General features: G+C 47.8%; 1 protein-coding gene across 9 annotated transcripts in view; it reads left to right on the forward strand.

The window, feature by feature from the left end:
- The window catches only part of PAK1 (p21 (RAC1) activated kinase 1), an 805,686-nt gene that overhangs the window by 252,515 nt on the left and 530,240 nt on the right, over window positions 1–22,931 (forward strand). The window contains exons 14-16 of one of the 9 annotated variants that reach the window (XM_083821752.1): window positions 836–1,032; window positions 2,507–2,644; window positions 4,546–5,746. The exons of the other annotated variants lie outside the window; for them this stretch is intronic. Coding sequence (XP_083677878.1) covers window positions 836–1,032; window positions 2,507–2,644; window positions 4,546–4,632 — 422 coding nt within the window. The 3' untranslated portion in view covers window positions 4,633–5,746. Of the gene's footprint in view, window positions 1–835; window positions 1,033–2,506; window positions 2,645–4,545; window positions 5,747–22,931 lie in introns of those variants that run through there. 9 annotated transcript variants of the gene reach the window in all.

Raw genomic sequence — 22,931 nt, forward strand, 5'->3', positions numbered from 1 at the left:
TTAGGAGACGTTTCTTCTCAGAAAGAGCGGTCAGGCATTGGGACGCGTTGCCCAGGGAGGTGGTGGAGTCCCTGTCCCTGGGGGTGTTCAAGGCAAGGTTGGACGTGGTGCTTGGGGACGTGGTTTCGTGGGTGACATTGTTTGTAGGGGGATGGTTGGACCAGGTGATCTTGGAGGGCTTTTCCAACCTTAATTTTCCTATGATTCTATTATTCTGTGATCTTTTGGAAAGTCAAATGCAAATAAGACAGGGCCAAGCAATTTCCACAGGAAGGCTCTCCAGCTTTCTGTCTTCTCAAAGAAAATAATAAGTACCAAATTAGGTACTTAAATTTATTCTGAACACAGTATTTGCTCTAGAAAGCAAATCGTGTTTGAGAGATGGTACATCTTCTGGGGAAATACTATCTCTGGGACTGAAAATACGACCAGATAATGCTGGTGGGTGTGGGTGGAGGGAGGACAGACTGGGCATTGGTTTCTGTTTTCACAGACCCAGGAACAGGCTTGAGAGCATGTGTTACACAGTGTATTACAGCTGCCAAATGCTGCACTGCCACGTTTCACAGCATCCATGTACAGCTCTTTACTGATCACCATCACATCACATCGACAAGTGAGCAGCTCTGTGATGTTGATGGCCTCAGCGAGTCAGATTTAGAAGCTTACTCCTGAACACCTTGTTAACCACAAAACCAGGGCCTCCTTTGCAGCAGCAATGTAGCAGGCAGTGCAACAGGCTAGCTTGTACCACAGCATTGGCATCAGTACGTGTTGTTTTTGGAGAAACCTGCTGATTTCTAACTTTTTCTTCCCTCCTTCTTTGCTTTTCCAGCTGACTTTGGCTTCTGTGCCCAGATCACTCCCGAACAGAGCAAGCGCAGCACCATGGTGGGGACCCCGTACTGGATGGCGCCTGAAGTGGTGACACGAAAAGCCTACGGGCCCAAAGTGGACATCTGGTCACTGGGGATAATGGCCATCGAGATGATCGAAGGAGAACCCCCCTACCTCAATGAAAACCCCCTGAGAGTAAGCGAGTGCCTTTTTTTTGCCCTCAGGCCTTCGCTGAGCCTGCTGGTTAACCTGGGCTCTGGAGGAGGCAGGTGAACCTCCGCTGTGGTTTCATCACATGCAGCTACACGTCTCCTTAGATGCTGTAGTGAGAAGATTGTGGTCATTTAAGTTAGAAGCCATGACTGGTTCTGGGTGGCAGAGGGCACAGGCTGTTCCTGTTGCAGACCTTCAGGTAGGGTCTGAGTTAATGATGTGGTGCATCCATAATTCCCCCCTTTCTGGAGAGGCCGATAGGGGCACCTTCTGGCCCCAGAGTGCCCGGCTTCTTAAATCCTTGTGAGTGGGGAAGAGAGCTGTCCTTGAATTCAAAGAATACCACATTACTCTTTTATAAACAGGGCTTTTTCTTGCTGGTGCATTGTTCCTCTTTGCATGCTCCCAGTAAAGCTCCAGGTTTAACAAGCCTTTAGTCAGGCTTTGCCCCTGCTGGTGTCTTTCCCTTCGTATTCTTTAATGAAAGGGGAAATTCTATCAGTTTGTAGGAATGCGGCTGTTCTTGGTGTAAGCCAGTTTTATGGCTTTTTTTCTAAGCTAAACAGGACGAAGGGATCTAGAACAATTCTGTTTAACTTGTTTCCACCTCTTTTACTGGAGATGATTTTGGGAGAGAAGCGCAGCAGTGAAGAAATGCGAAAGGAAAAAGTTGGTATGGAGTTAAATGAGGATGGCTAAGCAACGGGGTGCTTTGCTCTCATTTAACTTAACTTGTTGCAGTTCCCAGGCTATCAGACCTCTACCTTGAGATGTGATGAGCAGTGAGCTCAGAAGGCCTCTGCCAGATGTCTGTTTCCTTTTAAAAGGCATCTAGCGATTTTCTTTTAATAGTAAAATTTTGCAGTGGATGAATTCTGAATTTCCTGATTCTTAGAGAATTCTTCATTCCCAAGCAGCAGCAAAACGACTCCACTTGTTTCTGTAGGGTGTTAAGTGCTGCTTGAGAACCTACTGGCCATCTTTTGTAAAGGACCAACTGCATCTTTAGAGTATTGACTTTTTAGGCCTTGTGCATTTGGGCAAAGTATCGAGAGAAGAAAGCCTCCTGTTTCTTCAGGGGTACCTTCCCATGAGGATATAGTTATTGCAGGAGTCGAGCACTGGCAGAGCTGTGCCAGCCAACTTCCCTCTGTAAACACAGTCTGGACTGCTGGTTTTGTCCTCTTAATCCCTTGAGAGGGCTGCAGGATCCAAACCCAGATTACGAGGGTAAAGCAAGAAAGGATTGGATCCCATCCACATAAAAATAGGGCTGGCAGCTCCTCTCTTTGCTGAAACTTAAGCATTTATTAGTCACCGTGATAAGGGTTTGTTTTGGTTTTGTTTTTCCCCATTGAACTGTGGGGAGGGAGAGGAAAAATGGGTGCCTCTGTAATCTGCAGCTGGAGTCTGACCTTCGTAACCTCCTGTTTCTTTGGTGCTTGCTTTGCTTTAGGCCCTGTATCTCATTGCTACTAACGGGACTCCGGAACTGCAGAATCCAGAAAAGCTTTCACCCATATTCCGAGACTTCCTAAATCGCTGTCTTGAAATGGACGTGGAAAAAAGAGGTTCTGCAAAAGAGCTGCTCCAGGTAAGTGCTGGGGAACGGGACGGAATTCAGCATTCTAGAGTGAGAATAGGCATGTGGAGCAATGTCATTTGGGGTCTTAAATACTGCGTCATCTGAAGTCACAAGCACAGCAGAGATAATTTACCATGAAGAAACGAACAAAAAAAACCAAAACCAACCAACCAAAAAACCCCAAATCCCTAACGAAGCGTTAACAGAGTACTTTCCTTTTTGTGCTGTACTTGCTACTGGCAGCAGCTGTGCAGCGTGTTCTGTAACCAACCTCAAATAATTGCCGTGCCCCGAGCCTGCCAACTGCTGAGCCCCTTAATTCCCGTGGCTTCTTCACGCAGCTCACCCTAACATCTGGCTGTGGTGTTGCGGTCTGGCCGTGCTTGTTCCCGTTTGGATAACAGGAGGGCTTCCAGCTATCGAATGCTCTGGTTGTCTCCCTTCTGGGGGAGAGTTCCCAAAGCTTTCTGGAAGGGGCACGTCTTGCATTAACTGCAGCAGTTTGGCGTTAACACATTTTGCCAGATACAGCTCTTCCTGCAGAGGTGATGGAACCAAGCTTGTGAGAAATCCTCAGTTATTTCACTGAAAACCTGGTGTCTTTGTCTGGACTCGTGGTGAAAGTGAAGGACAAAGCTGCCAGGCTTTTTACCAACACAGATGAGGAGTGTTCATGTGTTTCCTTTTGTCAGACCTCCCACGGGGGTGGAAAATGTGCTTCATCTCTTTGTAAAATAAATCGGTGATGATGGGGCCCTCAGATGTCGACTGTGAGACAGTTGTCTCTTTTTTGGTGTTCCTTTCTTTCCTTTAGTTTGTCTACTGGGTTCAGCTTTGGGAGTGCTGCTGCCTTTCTGAGACACTAATGAAGCATTAATCACCGGCAGAAAGAATGGCAGTAGATGAAAGCTGACTTTTTCTCCTGGACTTGCCAGCTCCAGAGTATCAGACAGCAGCAGGGTTGTGTTCCTTGGGGCAGGAGAACATTGGGACTGCAGCATTTCTGCCTGCCTTTACCTTTTAGCCTCGGATTTTTCCACCTCTGAAGTGTGTTCAGATTGGGTGGTTGATCCCTTCTGGTGCTCAGAAGTCCTGGGGGACTTAATTATTTTGGGTTTTCTGAACAGCTTGTGGGCTTCATGCCTCCACTCGTCTGATTAGCTGTTTTGTGTCAGTCTCTGTCCCCAACCTAGACTTTCTCTGCGAGGCTGGAGTATTGCAAGCTTTCCACTTAACCCTGAACACAGGGAAAACTCCTTCCTCTGTTCCAGATGTTATGTTTTAAGCCTTGCCCCTGAAACAAACACCACATGTGCTGCAAGAAGCACTTTGTGACACCACCTACTGCTTGTTGCATGCTCGATAATCAATATTGTTTAACAGAACAGAGCACCTGGTATAGGAGATGGCCTGACTGGTCCTGTTGTGAATTCCCTGCTGTGCTCCTCAGTCCCAGCTGTTCTGAAAATTTCTAATAGCTTTAGAAGGCCAAGGCATTGTTTTCAGCAGATCTGTGGTGACAGGAAAGGAAGAATGGAGAGATGATTGCTGCAGGAAGCCCTGTGCAATGTTTTGGAACTGCACAGGTTGCTTTTACTTACACCTCCCTTCCACAAAGAATTTCACTGTAGATTTTGCATGAATTTATTTCCTGGGAGAACTTGCTTAGTCTTGAGAGTGTATAAACATTGGAGAAACTAGGATGTGTTGGGTGCAAAGATCTTTATCAGTTCAGGTGAGGCCCAAAAGTCACGGTGAACTTTCTTGCTCATGGTGCCTTTTTTGTTTCGCCTGCTTGGAGGTTGTTGGAGTTCATACAGGTCTAGGTCCTGATATTTTGTGTAAACACCAGGCTTTTGGGACATGTTCTGAGAAATGTAACCTTTTTTTTTCCTTTTTCCTCTTCCTAGCACCAGTTCCTGAAAATTGCAAAGCCTCTTTCTAGTCTCACTCCTCTGATTCTTGCTGCTAAAGAAGCAGCAAAGAACAACCATTAAAGCGGGGGAGCCAGCACAGCCGTCGTGTCAAGCCTTTTAGATGTTCCCTACAGAAACTGAATTACCTGTCCCTGTCCCCTCCCGCTCCTCCTTCACAGGGGTGTTCTTAAAACTTTGATCTGCCTTGAAGGGTAGCAGATGTATCGTTTGCTGAATGTGGGAGGGCACGCAACAGGTACGCTGCTGATCTCGCGTAGTGAACTGTCTTTCCATCCTCCTTGATGGGCACGGTAGGGGAAGGGTATATTTTATGGCTGGGAAGATCTTCTGAGAACATCTGAACCTGACCTACCCGTAGCAAAGCCAGTTTGTTTTCGTATTTCTTACTGTGTTTATTTTTAAAGATAATGTGGAGCCTTTAGACCATGTTTATCTTAATAAAGTAAATCTTCTGCTGGCTGGACTCCTCCTGCTTTTGCCAAGCTGCTCTTCCAGCACTGAGGCTGCTCTCTGCTTTGGATGACTTGAGGAGGGAAGGAAGCAGGCAGCAGCAATCGGAACAGCTAAAACAACTGGAAGGGGAACGAGGGCAGGACCATGCAGCCCTCCCGCAGCACCGCTGGATGCTTCGGGGGAGCAAGGAGAAAGCCTGTGTGTGCTTCTTGCAGCTGTTGGACAAGTCGTGATCTTTTTGCCAAATTGTGTGAATCAAGGTCCTTCCCCGCACACTTTCGTTTCAACTCAAGTAATTAAACAGCTTTCAAATAGTTCTGATATTCTAGAAAAATCACAGGAAAAATCAACTGGGATTTCTTTTAGGGTTATTTTATTAGTGCTGTCAGGCTTCGTGGAGACCTGCCCTGTAAGAGAAAGCAAACAGAACAATTGCTCTTAGGAAGATAAGATCTGCCTGCAAGATGATGGTGAAAACTCTTGCTTCTTAGACCAAGGCCAACAGAAAACAAACTGATCATGGACAGTGTTTCCTTGGAAGCATAGGGGCATTCATTTTATTTTTTTTTTGAAATGAGCGAGTGAACTGATATCTTTATGCTACTGACTCCTTTGGTTGCTAATGATATGTAAAACAACAGCGATCCTGGAACTACTAGAGAGATCGGGTGTAAACACTGGCGTTATGTTGAACTGTATCCTGATTTTTAATAAAAGGACTGCTGCATTTCTTAACTCGGGGCTGAGGGAGGGTTGGAGAATTCACTGTCACCAGACAGCTCTGTCGGATGGGATGGGTTTTCATGTTATCGTCACTGGGTGCTTACAAGCGATGCATTAAGTGATACAAGCTTCTGTAGTCCTGTGGGATAGCGAGTGGCTCTGAAGAGGAGTAACTGCACACAGAGGGAACGGATAAAAGATCTTGCTTTCTCTGTACGTATCGCTTTGGTCATTTCCAGGGTGAGTTTAATCCAGTTCTCCTCTCCCCAAAGCACTTGTGTTGCACAGAAACTCATTCCTGCTTCTTGCTGACACCTGCTGCTGGATCAGTCCTTTCCTCCCTGCCCTGGGCATGTGATTGAAACATATACATATATTTGTCTTTTTTGGTGTCTTCTCCCATCCTTCAGGCTACAGGGTGGCCACTGTTTGACGTGAGGCTGTAATGTCTGAAGCCCATTGCCAAATCTGCTGCCTTCCTCCCCTTGTGTACATTCTTCATCTTCATGTAATACGGAGAGTTTCCCCTCGCAAGATGAATTCCTTGGGCAGAGCAGCAAAGCTGCCAGCCCTGGGGGGAACCTGATCTCTTGATGAGCTCCTCTGCTTGGGGCTGGGGTGGAGATCGGGAAAGGGAAGGCCACTGCCCTCGGATAATTCTCTTTGGTGAGGAGTTTGGTTTTATTTTCTATGCAAGTCTCAAAATGCCATGTGTGCGGTGGAAGGAATGATGGGCTAGAGCTCACTAGGACTAAAATCTAATGTGGCTCTGGTTTTACCGACCCACCAATTGACTTTTTTGGACAGCACAGGATTAAACCTGATCCATGAATTTATTGAATGTTGCTGACTTCCCTTCGCCTTCCCTTCCCGCTCCATCCTCGGCACCCCTTTGAGATGGGAGTGGTAATGCAGATGTGCCCTACCTGCGAGCAAATCCGTGAGCTTATTTTTCTGCAGGAGGAAAAATGGTAAAAAGGGTGACTTGTATTTAAGTTACTCTGCTGGATTCTCTGTTGCCTATTGGAAAGGAATCTGCAGGAGTGACTGTTTCTCCCCATTCTTAAGCCTGTGATGTGCTTCTGTCTCATTGACTTCAGCTGTGAATTGGTCCTTACTGGTTTGGTAAGGACTGAGAGCTGTGCTCTGGGAAGCTGTAAGACAGCGGCTGTAGACATGTCATCTTCTCCTGTTTTTATTTTACCAACCTGTGATGAGAAAGTTGACTTGCTACTGTGTGCCTAGCCCCAGTTCCAAGTTAACAGATGCATCGTGTTTTCATGGTCTCAGAAATCTTGAATAAAAAGATAAATAAAAGAATGTAGTTAGTTTAGGAGAATGAGATACATTTTTTTTGTCCAGAGATGGATCCTTTTCTCTACTCTTAGGTTCATCTGGGCATCGCTCAGCTCCAGCACTGGTGGCAGCTTTTGCATAGCCTCTTACAGCACTTTCTGGTCACTACAGAGAGCTGTTAGCACAAGTGTCTGACTTAATAATTCTTATTTTTTTTTCTGAGAACATCCTTACTGCTGGGATTTGAACGCAACTTCCAAGAGAAGAGAACTGATTTGGTAGCATTTTAAAATATATTTTAATATACCTACAGTATGAACTAATTTTACTGAGTCTGAACCATTTTTAATCACAGCCCTTAATTATTTATTTGATTATTAGATTCTCTCTTCTATATTAGAATATGAAATATTCAGTTGTTTGACTATCCACCCTGAAAACCTGCTTCCTTTTTAAGGGATCCTCAGCAACCCTATCAGGTTAGGTGCCGAAATGGCACAATGTGCTACAGCTCCCAGAGCTCCTGGTGGAGGTGGAAGGTAAAACCCATCTCTTTTTTTTCCAAAGCACTGAAGATTGTCGTATTTAAGAAGCAGCTGGTGCATTTCAAGCTTCCTATATTTAAAGAGCTGATATTGAGCTGGATTACTGCAGCCCTAGGTTTTCTTTAAACAAATGATTGATTTAAGTTCAGTGGGGCCAAGAGTTTGGGTGAGAGGGGCTGGCTGAGCTGAGATCGCTTCTGAGCTGAGATCTCCGTTAGTATCCGAACGTGTCTGTCTCAAGGTATCACCGGTTGGTATCACCAGATGATATTTACCATGCAAGGATGGGGTGAAATGGCCTGTAGGCTGCTGCAACTTCAAGTTTGCTGAGCTCAGCTGGCAGTGAAAGGTCCAGCCCAAAGTCCAAGAAGAACGGTACGTATCTGAACGCCTTTCTTAATTATGAGCTTACAGATTCCCCAGCATCTTTCATATGGAAGCTGTCAAAGGTGAAGGCTGAGTCTGTTTGTCTCCCTAGCATAAAATACGGAGACTTTTCAGTGGCTTATTTTGATAGTAATAGAGAACATGTGGATGTATTTTGGGGTTGTAAACACACTGGATTGAGCGTACAGATAATGTCCTAGGGCGAATCTCATGGTTTGCTGCTAATGACAGCTCTCAGCATCAAGGCTGGGGTCTTGGAGAAGCAGGGAGCTGCCGGTGGTGGCAGAACAGCGATGCCGGCAGGGGCTGGACGGAAACTTGCAGCCGAAATGGATGCCCCCAGGAAAGGGGTGGGAGGGCAACAGAGGATGGTGTTGGTCTGAGGAAGAGGATGGTTGCAGGTGTAGGTGGAAGCAAAAGGTAAAAGCTCAGTTTCCCAACTGCTGAGGAAATTTGGAGGGTGCTGGAGCAGCCTGCGGTGGATTGAGGCATCCTGTTTGGGAGCAGGAAGGAGCGGGGGGCTCCTGTGCAATGAAGGGGTGCTCAGAGTGAGGACTGAGCCTTATGTCTTTGAGCAACAACCCGTGCTAAGTGAGCTGGAGCTAATCTGACCTGCTGCCAGATGTCTGTGTGTCTTGTCCTGCTGGGAAATTGCAAGGGCCTTTTCTGTTTTAAAATCAGCTGGAAAATGTGTTTCTCTTTCTTTGTACTGCCTTGGTGTAACTCTCTGGTAGTGCCCGGTTTGTTAGGGTCAGCTCAGCCATTTAGAAAGCAAAGCTGAAACCTTAAATAAAACCTGAATGAATGACCTGCTTCTCCTCCCCTTTGTTTCAATGACGCTTGCAGAAATGAATGGGGGGGTGCTTGAAGGAGTTGTGTTTCTCTGATCTGTTTTAATTAGATCTTACTTGATAGAGCAAAGTGACTTTACGCTGAAAGCTGATGCAGAAAGTGTGATTTCTACTGCTTATTTTCACCTGTTTGGAAGTCATTAATGCTCTGAGAAACACCAGTGTGAAAGCAGGATGTAGAGCCCAGCTTGAGGAGGAAGAGGAGGAGGCAGGTGGTGAAATGGACCCTCCTGGTTGCCTGTTGTCTCCCCAGGCAGAGCTTGGTGTCTGCGGCTCCAGGTGCAGAGGAGGAAACGGGGGAGGATTTGGGATCGGTCCCTAAAGCTGCCCTCCCCAGCATCACTTTTACATGTGGGGTCAGTAGGGTGAGGCTGATGACAAGAGCAGGAGTTTATCACCTACATAATTGTGCAAGTGCCTCGTCCCAGCTTGGATTAAGGAATATTAAGGGGAGGACACGTGTGCCCCCACAAGCCCCCTGCTGTAGGATTTTATCCGCTTGTGGCTGTAGGGCAGAGCTGGGTGCTGGAAGTCCAAGAAACCAAGCCTAACGTGAAGAGGACTTTCCCAGCTCAGCCTCCTGGCGCTGGGAGCCCTGCCGAGCTCTCACAAGCCATTTGGGTGCTGAGCCCCACGTCGGAGGGGGAGCTGGAAGAAAAGGGAATGTCTGGAAGTAGGAGTGAGCCAACTAGATGGTGGTGGCACTGCTGCGATGTGCATCCCATGTCCATGTCCTTGTCCCATGAGAGCCCGGCAGCCAAACTGTGTCATCCTGCATCCTGCTGCTCCCCTCGTGAAACTTCACAAAGCCGGGCACCAGGCAGACCGGAGGGCCTGGTAACGTACCCCAAAAGTGCCTGAAAAAGTGGTAACGGGGCTGGTGGCTCTGCCAGTATTTCCCTCAACACCATTACTTGAGTGTTTTTATTTTATTTTATTTTATTTTATTTTATTTTATTTTATTTTATTTTTAGTCCCATGGCAAAGGAGAGGAGCTTCTGCAGAGGTCCTGGTTGAAACCTCGTGGCTGCAAAATGCTTCCCAACCCCAGTCCTCTCATCCCACTGCTGCCTTTTTTTTCCACCTGCACGGGAGGGAAATGTACCTGTGGTTATCTCAGAGGGGTGTCCCAAGGCTAAATATGCACTGGGACACACAAAACCTGCCCTGGATCTTTAAACTTTTACTTTTTCATACCTAAATTTAGCGTTTTCACTGGTGGGAACAGTTCTGCAGGGTCTTATTATTTGGGAGCGAAGTGGGGGGAATGAGCAGGAGCAGAGGCAATACGCTGGTAGGTACAAGAGAGGAAGAGAGGTTTATTATCGCAAGCATCAGGGAAAACTGCTGCACTTTATATAAGTGATGTTTTTCCTGCATCCCTGATTTTTATTGCCCAGAAGGGTCCCAAGTTTTGGTCCCGAGGCTCATCTTTTGGGGAGAATTTAGAGCTGGAACTCCGTGAGCTTGCCGGGCTTAACCTGGCTGCTCCCCTCCAATTCCTGGGGCTGTGCTGCCCTCAAACAGATCAAAGATCTCCTGAAGATGGGTACTTCAGCTGTGACCGCTTTAGCCTTTTGAATGGGTCTGGTTTGGTTTTGTTGATGGAGTTTTCTTTTGTTAACCAGAAATTCTAAGCCTTGGAGATGGGGAGAAAAAATGGGTTGAGGCAGGATTGCATGGGGCAGCCTTTCTCTCTGTCAAGCCAAATGGCCTGGGGGGGAGCCAGCCCCAGAAAAGGGGCCCCTCAGCCCCCCCAGCCCTCCTCCTTGTCCACATGAGGGCATCTTCCAGGCCTCTCCCAACGCAGCCGCCTTTGGCCTCGCACGGGCCACTCCATCACAGAGCCTTGCTGAGGTCACAGTGGCCACCGCTGTCACGCCTTTGCCCCGGGCCCTATAAAAGAGGCCCCCTGCCGCTGGCCCGCCACTTGCTCAGCGACTCGGTCCTCTGAGAGCCAGCGTAAGCGGCAGGAGGAAGGCCAGAGAAAGGAGCAAGGCGAGCGGCAGCCCTCCTCGGTGTGAGGACCGCGAAGCGATCTGAGGAAGCACCGAGAAGATGGCAGCTAATGGGAGAAAGATGTCTCATGGGCAGAGGGACAGCACCTGCGGCACAAAAGACATCAGTGCCTGGGGGAAGTCTGCTGCCCGGCCCAGAGACGATTATTGGAGATATCACTGGCACCGCAGCGATGCGGGGAACAGGCCGGCCCCTCAGACATCCAGCAGCAGGGGGCCTGGGCCTAACCAGAGGTGCAGTGGTGGTGTGGAGCGAAGACGGGAGCGTGATGCGGAGAGCCGTGGGGAGCAGAGGCGTGCCCATCGGCCAGATCGCAGCGAGGGACCCAGCCGTGGCCGTAAAAGAGATGGCGGCGTGAAACCCACGAATGAATATCAAGTGGAGAGTGGCATGGGACCAGGCAATGGAACTGGGCGACCCCCTCGTTCGGCACCCTGGCCGGAGAACACAGCTGATGGGAGGCATCCCGTGTGGGCAGTCCCAGGCAAGGACTGGCTTGTCCTCCTGCCTGACACCGTGGAGCCCATGGAGGTGGATCCACAAGAAGAGGCGGAGGAACCCATGGAAGTGGATCCACCTCGGCCACATCAGACCTGGGACTACCCCGGCAGCTCTCTGCTGCGTGCCATGAGAGAACACCGGTAGCTACGCAGCAGGGCCCGGCGAGCTCCCTACTCCTCGTCGCGCAGGCTCCATCCCAGGCATTAGCTTGGAGCCACCAAACACCTGGCAATAAAGAACTCTTGCTGATATTCAGGGCTTGTGTGCGTGTTTCTTTCCCACCCGCCAGCCCTTGTGCGAGAGGTGTCAGCCCCTCTGCACAGAGCCTCGAGGAAGAGCACAAGAGAGGACCCAGCTCCCTTCGGGCTGCTGCGCTGGGCTGACAGGAGGAGTCCCCAGGGGCCACCATGCGCCTTTAACATTTGTGAAAATAAACTGAGGGGTGAAAATAGTAGTGTGGAAGCGATTAGAGGTGGCTAATTTCTTATATTAGGAGTGAGTTTCTATACCTGAGTAATTGGTAACGACAGACACGGAGAAGGCTGAGGTACTCAGCAACTTCTTTGCCTCCGTCTGCACTGGTAGATGGGCTTCCCAAGTCTTTCATTTCCCTGAACCTGTAGGTGGAGGCTGGGGGAGCAAAGTCCCACGCACGGTAAGTGAAGAGCAGGTTCGAGACCACCTGCTGAATGTAAACAGGTCCAGGTCTATGGGACCTGGTGACATGAATCCCAGGGTCCTGAGGGAACTGGCTGATGGGGTTGCCAAGCCGCTCTCCATCACAGTTGAAAAGTCCTGGCAGTCAGGTGATGTCACTGGTGAGTGGAAAAATGGAAACGTCATGCCCTTACTCTTCAACAATTAAAACAAAGAATTGAACAAAGAGTGCTACTCTTCACCAATTAAAACAATTAGGAGACGTTTCTTCTCAGAAAGAGCGGTCAGGCATTGGGACGCGTTGCCCAGGGAGGTGGTGGAGTCCCTGTCCCTGGGGGTGTTCAAGGCAAGGTTGGACGTGGTGCTTGGGGACGTGGTTTCGTGGGTGACATTGTTTGTAGGGGGATGGTTGGACCAGGTGATCTTGGAGGGCTTTTCCAACCTTAATTTTCCTATGATTCTATTATTCTGTGATCTTTTGGAAAGTCAAATGCAAATAAGACAGGGCCAAGCAATTTCCACAGGAAGGCTCTCCAGCTTTCTGTCTTCTCAAAGAAAATAATAAGTACCAAATTAGGTACTTAAATTTATTCTGAACACAGTATTTGCTCTAGAAAGCAAATCGTGTTTGAGAGATGGTACATCTTCTGGGGAAATACTATCTCTGGGACTGAAAATACGACCAGATAATGCTGGTGGGTGTGGGTGGAGGGAGGACAGACTGGGCATTGGTTTCTGTTTTCACAGACCCAGGAACAGGCTTGAGAGCATGTGTTACACAGTGTATTACAGCTGCCAAATGCTGCACTGCCACGTTTCACAGCATCCATGTACAGCTCTTTACTGATCACCATCACATCACATCGACAAGTGAGCAGCTCTGTGATGTTGATGGCCTCAGCGAGTCAGATTTAGAAGCTTACTCCTGAACACCTTGTTAACCACAAAACCAGGGCCTCCTTTGCAGCAGCAATGTAGCAGGCAGTGCAACAGGCTAGCTTGTACCACAGCATTGGCATCAGTACGTGTTGTTTTTGGAGAAACCTGCTGATTTCTAACTTTTTCTTCCCTCCTTCTTTGCTTTTCCAGCTGACTTTGGCTTCTGTGCCCAGATCACTCCCGAACAGAGCAAGCGCAGCACCATGGTGGGGACCCCGTACTGGATGGCGCCTGAAGTGGTGACACGAAAAGCCTACGGGCCCAAAGTGGACATCTGGTCACTGGGGATAATGGCCATCGAGATGATCGAAGGAGAACCCCCCTACCTCAATGAAAACCCCCTGAGAGTAAGCGAGTGCCTTTTTTTTGCCCTCAGGCCTTCGCTGAGCCTGCTGGTTAACCTGGGCTCTGGAGGAGGCAGGTGAACCTCCGCTGTGGTTTCATCACATGCAGCTACACGTCTCCTTAGATGCTGTAGTGAGAAGATTGTGGTCATTTAAGTTAGAAGCCATGACTGGTTCTGGGTGGCAGAGGGCACAGGCTGTTCCTGTTGCAGACCTTCAGGTAGGGTCTGAGTTAATGATGTGGTGCATCCATAATTCCCCCCTTTCTGGAGAGGCCGATAGGGGCACCTTCTGGCCCCAGAGTGCCCGGCTTCTTAAATCCTTGTGAGTGGGGAAGAGAGCTGTCCTTGAATTCAAAGAATACCACATTACTCTTTTATAAACAGGGCTTTTTCTTGCTGGTGCATTGTTCCTCTTTGCATGCTCCCAGTAAAGCTCCAGGTTTAACAAGCCTTTAGTCAGGCTTTGCCCCTGCTGGTGTCTTTCCCTTCGTATTCTTTAATGAAAGGGGAAATTCTATCAGTTTGTAGGAATGCGGCTGTTCTTGGTGTAAGCCAGTTTTATGGCTTTTTTTCTAAGCTAAACAGGACGAAGGGATCTAGAACAATTCTGTTTAACTTGTTTCCACCTCTTTTACTGGAGATGATTTTGGGAGAGAAGCGCAGCAGTGAAGAAATGCGAAAGGAAAAAGTTGGTATGGAGTTAAATGAGGATGGCTAAGCAACGGGGTGCTTTGCTCTCATTTAACTTAACTTGTTGCAGTTCCCAGGCTATCAGACCTCTACCTTGAGATGTGATGAGCAGTGAGCTCAGAAGGCCTCTGCCAGATGTCTGTTTCCTTTTAAAAGGCATCTAGCGATTTTCTTTTAATAGTAAAATTTTGCAGTGGATGAATTCTGAATTTCCTGGTTCTTAGAGAATTCTTCATTCCCAAGCAGCAGCAAAACGACTCCACTTGTTTCTGTAGGGTGTTAAGTGCTGCTTGAGAACCTACTGGCCATCTTTTGTAAAGGACCAACTGCATCTTTAGAGTATTGACTTTTTAGGCCTTGTGCATTTGGGCAAAGTATCGAGAGAAGAAAGCCTCCTGTTTCTTCAGGGGTACCTTCCCATGAGGATATAGTTATTGCAGGAGTCGAGCACTGGCAGAGCTGTGCCAGCCAACTTCCCTCTGTAAACACAGTCTGGACTGCTGGTTTTGTCCTCTTAATCCCTTGAGAGGGCTGCAGGATCCAAACCCAGATTACGAGGGTAAAGCAAGAAAGGATTGGATCCCATCCACATAAAAATAGGGCTGGCAGCTCCTCTCTTTGCTGAAACTTAAGCATTTCTTCGTCACCCTGATAAGGGTTTGTTTTGGTTTTGTTTTTCCCCATTGAACTGTGGGGAGGGAGAGGAAAAATGGGTGCCTCTGTAATCTGCAGCTGGAGTCTGACCTTCGTAACCTCCTGTTTCTTTGGTGCTTGCTTTGCTTTAGGCCCTGTATCTCATTGCTACTAACGGGACTCCGGAACTGCAGAATCCAGAAAAGCTTTCACCCATATTCCGAGACTTCCTAAATCGCTGTCTTGAAATGGACGTGGAAAAAAGAGGTTCTGCAAAAGAGCTGCTCCAGGTAAGTGCTGGGGAACGGGACGGAATTCAGCATTCTAGAGTGAGAATAGGCATGTGGAGCAATGTCATTTGGGGTCTTAAATACCGCGTCATCTGAAGTCACAAGCACAGCAGAGATAATTTACCATGAAGAAACGAACAAAAAAAACCAAAACCAACCAACCAAAAAACCCCAAATCCCTAACGAAGCGTTAACAGAGTACTTTCCTTTTTGTGCTGTACTTGCTACTGGCAGCAGCTGTGCAGCGTGTTCTGTAACCAACCTCAAATAATTGCCGTGCCCCGAGCCTGCCAACTGCTGAGCCCCTTAATTCCCGTGGCTTCTTCACGCAGCTCACCCTAACATCTGGCTGTGGTGTTGCGGTCTGGCCGTGCTTGTTCCCGTTTGGATAACAGGAGGGCTTCCAGCTATCGAATGCTCTGGTTGTCTCCCTTCTGGGGGAGAGTTCCCAAAGCTTTCTGGAAGGGGCACGTCTTGCATTAACTGCAGCAGTTTGGCGTTAACACATTTTGCCAGATACAGCTCTTCCTGCAGAGGTGATGGAACCAAGCTTGTGAGAAATCCTCAGTTATTTCACTGAAAACCTGGTGTCTTTGTCTGGACTCGTGGTGAAAGTGAAGGACGAAGCTGCCAGGCTTTTTACCAACACAGATGAGGAGTGTTCATGTGTTTCCTTTTGTCAGACCTCCCACGGGGGTGGAAAATGTGCTTCATCTCTTTGTAAAATAAATCGGTGATGATGGGGCCCTCAGATGTCGACTGTGAGACAGTTGTCTCTTTTTTGGTGTTCCTTTCTTTCCTTTAGTTTGTCTACTGGGTTCAGCTTTGGGAGTGCTGCTGCCTTTCTGAGACACTAATGAAGCATTAATCACCGGCAGAAAGAATGGCAGTAGATGAAAGCTGACTTTTTCTCCTGGACTTGCCAGCTCCAGAGTATCAGACAGCAGCAGGGTTGTGTTCCTTGGGGCAGGAGAACATTGGGACTGCAGCATTTCTGCCTGCCTTTACCTTTTAGCCTCGGATTTTTCCACCTCTGAAGTGTGTTCAGATTGGGTGGTTGATCCCTTCTGGTGCTCAGAAGTCCTGGGGGACTTAATTATTTTGGGTTTTCTGAACGGCTTGTGGGCTTCATGCCTCCACTCGTCTGATTAGCTGTTTTGTGTCAGTCTCTGTCCCCAACTAGACTTTCTCTGCGAGGCTGGAGTATTGCAAGCTTTCCACTTAACCCTGAACACAGGGAAAACTCCTTCCTCTGTTCCAGATGTTATGTTTTAAGCCTTGCCCCTGAAACAAACACCACATGTGCTGCAAGAAGCACTTTGTGACACCACCTACTGCTTGTTGCATGCTCGATAATCAATATTGTTTAACAGAACAGAGCACCTGGTATAGGAGATGGCCTGACTGGTCCTGTTGTGAATTCCCTGCTGTGCTCCTCAGTCCCAGCTGTTCTGAAAATTTCTAATAGCTTTAGAAGGCCAAGGCATTGTTTTCAGCAGATCTGTGGTGACAGGAAAGGAAGAATGGAGAGATGATTGCTGCAGGAAGCCCTGTGCAATGTTTTGGAACTGCACAGGTTGCTTTTACTTACACCTCCCTTCCACAAAGAATTTCACTGTAGATTTTGCATGAATTTATTTCCTGGGAGAACTTGCTTAGTCTTGAGAGTGTATAAACATTGGAGAAACTAGGATGTGTTGGGTGCAAAGATCTTTATCAGTTCAGGTGAGGCCCAAAAGTCACGGTGAACTTTCTTGCTCATCGTGCCTTTTTTGTTTCGCCTGCTTGGAGGTTGTTGGAGTTCATACAGGTCTAGGTCCTGATATTTTGTGTAAACACCAGGCTTTTGGGACATGTTCTGAGAAATGTAACCTTTTTTTTTCCTTTTTCCTCTTCCTAGCACCAGTTCCTGAAAATTGCAAAGCCTCTTTCTAGTCTCACTCCTCTGATTCTTGCTGCTAAAGAAGCAGCAAAGAACAACCATTAAAGCGGGGGAGCCAGCACAGCCGTCGTGTCAAGCCTTTTAGATGTTCCCTACAGAAACCGAATTACCTGTCCCTGTCCCCTCCCGCTCCTCCTTCACAGGGGTGTTCTTAAAACTTTGATCTGCCTTGAAGGGTAGCAGATGTATCGTTTGCTGAATGTGGGAGGGCACGCAACAGGTACGCTGCTGATCTTGCGTAGTGAACTGTCTTTCCATCCTCCTTGATGGGCACGGTAGGGGAAGGGTATATTTTATGGCTGGGAAGATCTTCTGAGAACATCTGAACCTGACCTACCCGTAGCAAAGCCAGTTTGTTTTCGTATTTCTTACTGTGTTTATTTTTAAAGATAATGTGGAGCCTTTAGACCATGTTTATCTTAATAAAGTAAATCTTCTGCTGGCTGGACTCCTCCTGCTTTTGCCAAGCTGCTCTTCCAGCACTGAGGCTGCTCTCTGCTTTGGATGACTTGAGGAGGGAAGGAAGCAGGCAGCAGCAATCGGAACAGCTAAAACAACTGGAAGGGGAACGAGGGCAGGACCATGCAGCCCTCCTGCAGCACCGCTGGATGCTTCGGGGGAGCAAGGAGAAAGCCTGTGTGTGCTTCTTGCAGCTGTTGGACAAGTCGTGATCTTTTTGCCAAATTGTGTGAATCAAGGTCCTTCCCCGCACACTTTCGTTTCAACTCAAGTAATTAAACAGCTTTCAAATAGTTCTGATATTTCTAGAAAAATCACAGGAAAAATCAACTGGGATTTCTTTTAGGGTTATTTTATTAGTGCTGTCAGGCTTCGTGGAGACCTGCCCTGTAAGAGAAAGCAAACAGAATAATTGCTCTTAGGAAGATAAGATCTGCCTGCAAGATGATGGTGAAAACTCTTGCTTCTTAGACCAAGGCCAACAGAAAACAAACTGATCATGGACAGTGTTTCCTTGGAAGCATAGGGGCATTCATTTTATTATTTTTTTTTTGAAATGAGCGAGTGAACTGATATCTTTATGCTACTGACTCCTTTGGTTGCTAATGATATGTAAAACAACAGCAATCCTGGAACTACTAGAGAGATCGGGTGTAAACACTGGCGTTATGTTGAACTGTATCCTGATTTTTAATAAAAGGACTGCTGCATTTCTTAACTCGGGGCTGAGGGAGGGTTGGAGAATTCACTGTCACCAGACAACTCTGTCGGATGGGATGGGTTTTCATGTTATCGTCACTGGGTGCTTACAAGCGATGCATTAAGTGATACAAGCTTCTGTAGTCCTGTGGGATAGCGAGTGGCTCTGAAGAGGAGTAACTGCACACAGAGGGAACGGATAAAAGATCTTGCTTTCTCTGTACGTATCGCTTTGGTCATTTCCAGGGTGAGTTTAATCCAGTTCTCCTCTCCCCAAAGCACTTGTGTTGCACAGAAACTCATTCCTGCTTCTTGCTGAGACCTGCTGCTGGATCAGTCCTTTCCTCCCTGCCCTGGGCATGTGATTGAAACATATACATATATTTGTCTTTTTTGGTGTCTTCTCCCATCCTTCAGGCTACAGGGTGGCCACTGTTTGACGTGAGGCTGTAATGTCTGAAGCCCATTGCCAAATCTGCTGCCTTCCTCCCCTTGTGTACATTCTTCATCTTCATGTAATACGGAGAGTTTCCCCTCGCAAGATGAATTCCTTGGGCAGAGCAGCAAAGCTGCCAGCCCTGGGGGGAACCTGATCTCTTGATGAGCTCCTCTGCTTGGGGCTGGGGTGGAGATCGGGAAAGGGAAGGCCACTGCCCTCGGATAATTCTCTTTGGTGAGGAGTTTGGTTTTATTTTCTATGCAAGTCTCAAAATGCCATGTGTGCGGTGGAAGGAATGATGGGCTAGAGCTCACTTGATCTAAAATCTAATGTTGCTCTGGTCTTATTGACCCATCAATTGACATTTTTTGACAGCACAGGATTAAACCTGATCCATGAATGTACTGAGTGTTGCTGACTTCCCTTCGCCTTCCCTTCCCACTCCATCCTTGACACCCCTTTGAGATGAGAGTGGTAATGCAGATGTGCCCTACCTGCGAGCAAATCCGTGAGCTTATTTTTCTGCAGGAGGAAAAATGGTAAAAAGGGTGACTTGTGTTTAAGTTACTCTGCTGGATTCTCTGTTGCCTATTGGAAAGGAATCTGCAGGAGTGACTGTTTCTCCCCATTCTTAAGCCTGTGATGTGCTTCTGTCTCATTGACTTCGACTGTGGATTGGTCCTTACTGGTTTGGTAAGGACTGAGAGCTGTGCTCTGGGAAGCTGTAAGACAGCGGCTGTAGACCTGTCATCTTCTCCTGTTTTTATTTTACCAACCTGTGATGAGAAAGAAGTTGACTTGCTACTGTGTGCCTAGCCCCAGTTCCAAGTTAACAGATGCATCGTGTTTTCATGGTCTCAGAAATCTTGAATAAAAAGATAAATAAAAGAATTTAGTTAGTTTAGGAGAATGAGATACATTTTTTTTGTCCAGAGATGGATCCTTTTCTCTACTCTTAGGTTCATCTGGGCATCGCTCAGCTTCAGCACTGGTGGCAGCTGCTGCATAGCCTTTTACAGCACTTTCTGGTCACTACAGAGAGCTGTTAGCACAAGTGTCTGACTTAATAATTCTTATTTTTTTTTCTGAGAACATCCTTACTGCTGGGATTTGAACGCAACTTCCAAGAGAAGAGAACTGATTTGGTAGCATTTTAAAATATATTTTAATATACCTACAGTATGAACTAATTTTACTGAGTCTGAACCATTTTTAATCGCAGCCCTTAATTATTTATTTGATTATTAGATTCTCTCTTCTATATTAGAATATGAAATATTCAGTTGTTTGACTATCCATCCTGAAAACCTGCTTTGTTTTTATGGGATCCTCAGCAACCCCATCAGGTTAGGTGCCGAAATGGCACAATGTGCTACAGCTCCCAGAGCTCCTGGTGGTGGCGGAAGGTAAAACCCATCTCTTTTTTTTCCAAAGCACTGAAGATTGTCGTATTTAAGAAGCAGCTGGTGCATTTCAAGCTTCTTATATTTAAAGAGCTGATATGGAGTTGTGTTACTGTAGCCCTAGGTTTTATTTAAACAAATGATTGATTTAAGTTCAGTGGGGCCAAGAGTTTGGGTGAGAGGGGCTGGCTGAGCTGAGATCGCTTCTGAGCTGAGATCTCTGTTAGTATCCGAACGTGTCTGTCTCAAGGTATCACGGGTTGGTATCACCAGATGATATTTACCATGCAAGGATGGGCTGAAGTGGCCTGTAGGCTGCTGGTACTTCAAGTTTGCTGAGCTCAGCTGGCAGTGAAAGGTCCAGCCCAAAGTCCAAGAAGAATGGTACGTATCTGAACGCCTTTCTTAATTATGAGCTTACAGATTCCCCAGCATCTTTCATATGGAAGCTGTCAAAGGTGAAGGCTGAGTCTGTTTGTCTCCCTAGCATAAAATACGGAGACTTTTCAGTGGCTTATTTTGATAGTAATAGAGAACACGTGGATGTATTTTGGGGTTGTAAACGCACTGGATTGAGCGTACAGATAATGTCCTAGGGCGGATCTCATGGTTTGCTGCTAATGACGGCTCTCAGCATCAAGGCTGGGGTCTTGGAGAAGCAGGGAGCTGCCGCTGGTGGTGGCAGAACAGCGATGCCGGCGGGGGCTGGACGGAAACTTGCAGCCGAAATGGATGCCCCCAGGAAAGGGGTGGGAGGGCAACAGAGGATGGTGTTGGTCTGAGGAAGAGGATGGTTGCAGGTGTAGGTGGAAGCAAAAGGTAAAAGCTCAGTTTCCCAACTGCTGAGGGAATTTGGAGGATGCTGGAGCAGCCTACGGTGGATTGAGGCATCCTGTTTGGGAGCAGAAAGGAGCGGGGGGCTCCTGTGCAATGAAGGGGTGCTCAGAGTGAGGACTGAGCCTTATGTCTTTGAGCAACAACTCATGCTAAGTGAGCTGGAGCTAATCTGACCTGCTGCCAGGTGTCTGTGTGTCTGGTCCTGCTGGGAAATAACAAGAGCCTTTGCCGTTTTAAAATCAGCTGGAAAATGTGTTTCTCTTTCTTTGTACTGCCTTGGTGTAACTCTCCGGTAGTGCCCGGTTTGTTAGGGTCAGCTCAGCCATTTAGAAAGCAAAGCTGAAACCTTAAATAAAACCTGAATGAATGACCTGCTTCTCCTCCCCTTTGTTTCAATGACGCTTGCAGAAATGAATGGGGGGGTGCTTGAAGGAGTTGTGTTTCTCTGATCTGTTTTAATTAGATCTTACTTGATAGAGCAAAGTGACTTTACACTGAAAGCTGATGCAGAAAGTGTGATTTCTACTGCTTATTTTCACCTGTTTGGAAGTCATTAATGCTCTGAGAAACACCAGTGTGGAAGCAGGATGTAGAGCCCAGCTTGAGGAGGAAGAGGAGGAGGCAGGTGGTGAAATTGACCCTCCTGGCTGCTTGCTGTCTCCCCAGGTAGAGCTTGGTGTCTGCGGCTCCAGGTGCAGAGGAGGAAACGGGGGAGGATTTGGGATCGGTCCCTAAAGCTGCCCTCCCCAGCATCACTTTTACATGTGGGGTCAGTAGGGTGAGGCTGATGACAAGAGCAGGAGTTTATCACCTACATAATTGTGCAAGTGCCTCGTCCCAGCTTGGGTTAAGGAATATTAAGGGGAGGACACGTGTGCCCCCACAAGCCCCCTGCTGTAGGATTTTATCCGCTTGTGGCTGTAGGGCAGAGCTGGGTGCTGGAAGTCCAAGAAACCAAGCCTAACGTGAAGAGGACTTTCCCAGGTCAGCCTCCTGGCACTGGGAGCCCTGCCGAGCTCTCACAAGCCATTTGGGTGCTGAGCCCCACGTCGGAGGGGGAGCTGGAAGAAAAGGGAACATCTGGAAGGGGGAGCTGGCAAACTAGTTGGTGGTGGCACTGCTGCGATGTGCATCCCATGTCCATGTCCTTGTCCCATGAGAGCCAGGCAGCCAAACTGTGTCATCCTGCATCCTGCTGCTCCCCTCGTGAAACTTCACAAAGCCGGGCACCAGGCAGACCGGAGGGCCTGGTAACGTACCCCAAAAGTGCCTGAAAAAGTGGTAACGGGGCTGGTGGCTCTGCCAGTATTTCCCTCAACACCATTACTTGAGTGTTTATTTTATTTTATTTTATTTTATTTTATTTTATTTTATTTTATTTTAGTCCCATGGCAAAGGAGAGGAGCTTGTGCAGAGTTCCTGGTTGAAACCTCGGGGCTGCAAAATGCTTCCCAACCCCAGTCCTCTCATCCCACTGCTGCCTTTTTTTTCCACCTGCACGGGAGGGAAATGTACCTCTGATTATCTCAGAGGGGTGTCCCAAGGCTAAATATGCACTGGGACTCACAAAACCTGCCCTGGATCTTTAAACTTTTACTTTTTCATACCTAAATTTAACGTTTTCACTGGTGGGAACAGTTCTGCAGGGTCTTATTATTTGGGAGCGAAGTGGGGGGAATGAGCAGGAGCAGAGGCAATACGCTGGTAGGTACAAGAGAGGAAGAGAGGTTTATTATCGCAAGCATCAGGGAAAACTGCTGCACTTTATATAAGTGATGTTTTTCCTGCATCCCTGATTTTTATTGCCCAGAAGGGTCCCAAGTTTTGGTCCCGAGGCTCATCTTTTGGGAGAATTTAGAGCTTGAACTCCATGAGCTTGCCGGGCTTAACCTGGCTGCTCCCCTCCAATTCCTGGGGCTGTGCTGCCCTCTCCGGGCAGCTGCACTGGGGATAATTCCTCTTTGTGTTCCCCTGCTGCCACTGCAAGGCTCCAAGTTTGGAGGCTGAAGGCAGGCAGCACACCCCAGCAGGCATCAGGAGATGGTTGTGGTGCTCCAGCACGGTCCTTGGCCACCATCCCACGTCCTCCACCTCCATCTGGTCGAGGTTTGTGCCACGGTCTGGAGGAGGCGTCCTGCACCTCACCTTGAGAGCTGGGCGTTGAGGAGTGCCTGCGCCTCCGGAGCAGGGGAACAAAGGTGGGGAAAGGGCTGGAAGGCAGGTGCTGAGAGGAGAGGCTGAGGGCACCTG

This window comes from Anser anser (assembly GCF_964211835.1).
Source record: "Anser anser genome assembly, chromosome: 1".
Classification (NCBI taxonomy): Eukaryota; Metazoa; Chordata; class Aves; order Anseriformes; family Anatidae; genus Anser; species Anser anser.